Genomic DNA, 3,088 nt, shown 5'->3' with positions numbered 1-3,088 from the left:
GGCCATGTCATCAGGTGCCATCTCATGGCCATGCCATTGGGTGGCACCTCATGGCCGTGTCATCAGGAGCCATCTTACAGTCACACCATTGGGTGGCATCTCACGGCCGTGCCATCAGGTGCCATCTCTCATGGCCGTGTCATCAGGTGCCATCTCATGGCCATGCCATTGGGTGGCATCTCATGGCTGTGCCATCAGGTGCCATCTCTCATGGCTGTGTCATTGGTGGCATCTCATGGCCATGTCATCAGGTGCCATCTCATGGTCACGCCATTGGGTAGCATTTCATGGCCGTGTCATCAGGAGCCATCTCTGGTGGGAGAGTCACGGGTGCCATCTCTCACGGCCATGTCATCAGATGCCATCTCATGGTCACACCATTGGGTGGCATCTCATGGCTGTGCCATCAGGTGCCATCTCTCATGGCTGTGTCATCAAGTGCCATCTCATGGCCTTGTCATTGGGTGCCATCTCTCATGGCCATGTCATCAGGTGCCATCTCATGGCCATTCCATTGGGTGCCATCTCTCATGACCATGCCACCGGGTGGCATCTCATGGCCGTGCCATCTGGTGCCCTCTCTCATGACCATGTCATATGATGCCATCTCATGGTCACGCCATTGGGTGGCATCTCATGGCCGTGCCATCAGGTGCCATCTCTCATGGCCGTGTCATCAGGTGCCATCTCCAATGGCCGTGTCATTGGGTGGCATCTCATGGCCTCGTCATCAGGTGCCATCTCTCATGACTGTGTCATTGGGTGACATCTCATGGCCATGCTCTCAGGTGCCATCTCTCATGGCCATGCCATCAGATGCTATCTCGTGGTCATGCCGTTGGGTGCCATCTCTCATGGCCTTGTCATCAGGTGCCATCTCCAACAGCCATGCCATCAGGTGCCATCTCTCATGGCCGTGTCATCAAGTGCCATCTCATGGCCTTGTCATTGGGTGCCATCTCTTATGACCAAGCCTTTGGGACCATCTCTGATGGCCATGCCATCAGGTGCCATCTCTCACAGCCGTGCCATCGGGTGCCATCGCTCATGGCCTTGTCATTGGATACCATCTCTGATGGCCGTGTCATCAAGTGCCCATCCCATGATCATGCCATGAGGTGCCATCTCATGGCCATGCCATTGGGTACCATCTCTCCTGGCCATGCCAACAGCTGCCATCTCTTGCGGTGGTACTACCAGGTACCGTCCCCTCCCCGTGGTGGGGTTTGGGACCTCTGTGGTGGCCCTGACCCCGGTTGTCCCTCTCCCGGCTCAGGTTTCACCGCCTGCCACCCCTCCCAGCTCCTGCGCTCCAGCTACATCTTCCTCTTCCAGCTGCCCTGGCTGCCCGAGCTCCTCCTCTCCTTGGCAGACTTTGAGGTGAGACCCCATCCCCACGTCTCCTTGTCCCCACTTTGTCCCCTCAGGTGCCCCATGCCACCTTCTGCACCTCCCCAACCCAAGAAGCTCCTCAAGAACCTCTTGAGGAGGACCAACCAACCCCAACCACCTCAAGAATATCTTGAGGACCAACCCCAAAGTTCCTCAAGAATGTCTTGAGGAGGACCAACCAACCCCAGCCACCTCAAGAACATCTTGAGGTCCAACCCTGAGCTCCTCAAGAACCTCTTGAGGAGGACCAACCAACCCCAACCACCTCAAGAACATCTTGAGGACCAACCCCAAAGTTCCTCAAGAACCTCTTGATGAGGACCAACCAACCCCAACCACCTCAAGAACATCTTGAGGACCAACCCTGAGCTCCTCAAGAACCTCTTGAGGAGGACCGACCAAACCCAAACTCCTCAAGAATGTCTTGAGGAGGACCAACCAACCCCAAGCTCCTCAAGAACCTCTTGAGGACCAACCCCAAAGTTCCTCAAGAACCTCTTGATGAGGACCAAGCAACCCCAAGGTCCCTCGTCACTGGTTTTGGGGTGGCGGCCTCATCCAGACCTCCTGTCCCCCTTGGTGGCCCCATAGCTGGTGAAGACCATCCTGACGGGACCTTGGACGGGGATCCAGAACCCGGCGCAACGGTTGACGGAGCAGGAAGTGGAGGCGTATCTCTACAGCCTCTCCCAACCTGGGGGGTTGTCCCCCACCATCCACTACTACCGCAACCTCTTCCGGTGGGTGGGGGCTGGGGGGCACCTGGGGTGGGGGTGCCAAGGTTGGGAGCTCCTGGGATGGGTGCTGCTGGTTGGGGTGGTGGTGGGATCCCCTTGGGGTGCTCCCATCTGAGATGATCCCAGTTGGGTGCTCCTGGGATGGGTGCTGCTGGTTGGGGTGGTGGTGGGATCCCCTTGGGGTGCTCCCATCTGAGATGATCCCAGTTGGGTGCTCCTGGGATGGGTGCTGCTGGTTGGGGTGGTGGTGGGATCCCATTGGGGTGCTCCTGTTTGACTTGTTCCCATTGGGGTGTCTCCCATGTGGGATGCTCCCGTTGAGGTTCTCCATATTGGGGTGTCCCCCATTTGAGGTGCTCCCGTTGAGGTTCTCCATGTTGGGGTGCTCCATGTTGGGTGTTCCCGTTGAGGTTCTCCATATTGGGGTGATCCCATTGAAGTTCTCCCTCTTGGGGTGTCCCCCATTGAGGTTCTCCATGTTGGGGTGATGCCATTGAGGTTCTCCATATTGGGGTTCTCCATTTTGGGTGTTCCCATTGGGGTTCTCCATCTTGGGTGTTCCCGTTGAAGTTCTCCATATTGGGGTGATCCCATTGAAGTTCTCCATGTTGGGGTGATGCCATTGAAGTTCTCCATATTGAGGTTCTCCATGTTGGGTGTTCCCATTGAAGTTCTCCATGTTGGGGTGATGCCATTGAAGTTCTCCATGTTGGGGTGCTCCATGTTGGGTGTTCCCGTTGAGGTTCTCCATGTTGAGGTGTTCACATTGAAGTTCTCCATGTTGGGGTGATGCCATTGAAGTTCTCCATGTTGGGGTGGTCCATGTTGGGTGTTCCCATTGAGGTTCTCCATGTTGGGGTGTCCCCCATTGATGTTCTCCATATTGGAGCTCTCCATGTTGGGGTTCTCCACGTTGGGGTCTTCCCATGGGGGTCCCCTCCACCATCCTTAACCTCCCC

General features: G+C 56.4%; 1 protein-coding gene across 1 annotated transcript in view; it reads left to right on the top strand.

The window, feature by feature from the left end:
• The window catches only part of LOC104296029 (epoxide hydrolase 3-like), a gene marked incomplete at both ends in the record, with an annotated part of 2,933 nt that extends 801 nt beyond the window's left edge, over positions 1-2,132 (top strand). The window contains 2 exons of the mRNA XM_009895850.1: positions 1,277-1,380; positions 1,984-2,132. Coding sequence (XP_009894152.1) covers positions 1,277-1,380; positions 1,984-2,132 — 253 coding nt within the window. The remainder of the gene's footprint in view (positions 1-1,276; positions 1,381-1,983) is intronic.
• Between the last annotated feature and the right edge of the window lie 956 nt (positions 2,133-3,088).

This window comes from Charadrius vociferus, unplaced genomic scaffold, assembly GCF_000708025.1.
Source record: "Charadrius vociferus isolate BGI_N301 unplaced genomic scaffold, ASM70802v2 scaffold152, whole genome shotgun sequence".
Taxonomy (NCBI): domain Eukaryota; kingdom Metazoa; phylum Chordata; class Aves; order Charadriiformes; family Charadriidae; genus Charadrius; species Charadrius vociferus.
Note: the sequence above shows the minus strand (reverse complement) of the source record. Positions and strands in the feature narration are given on the sequence as shown.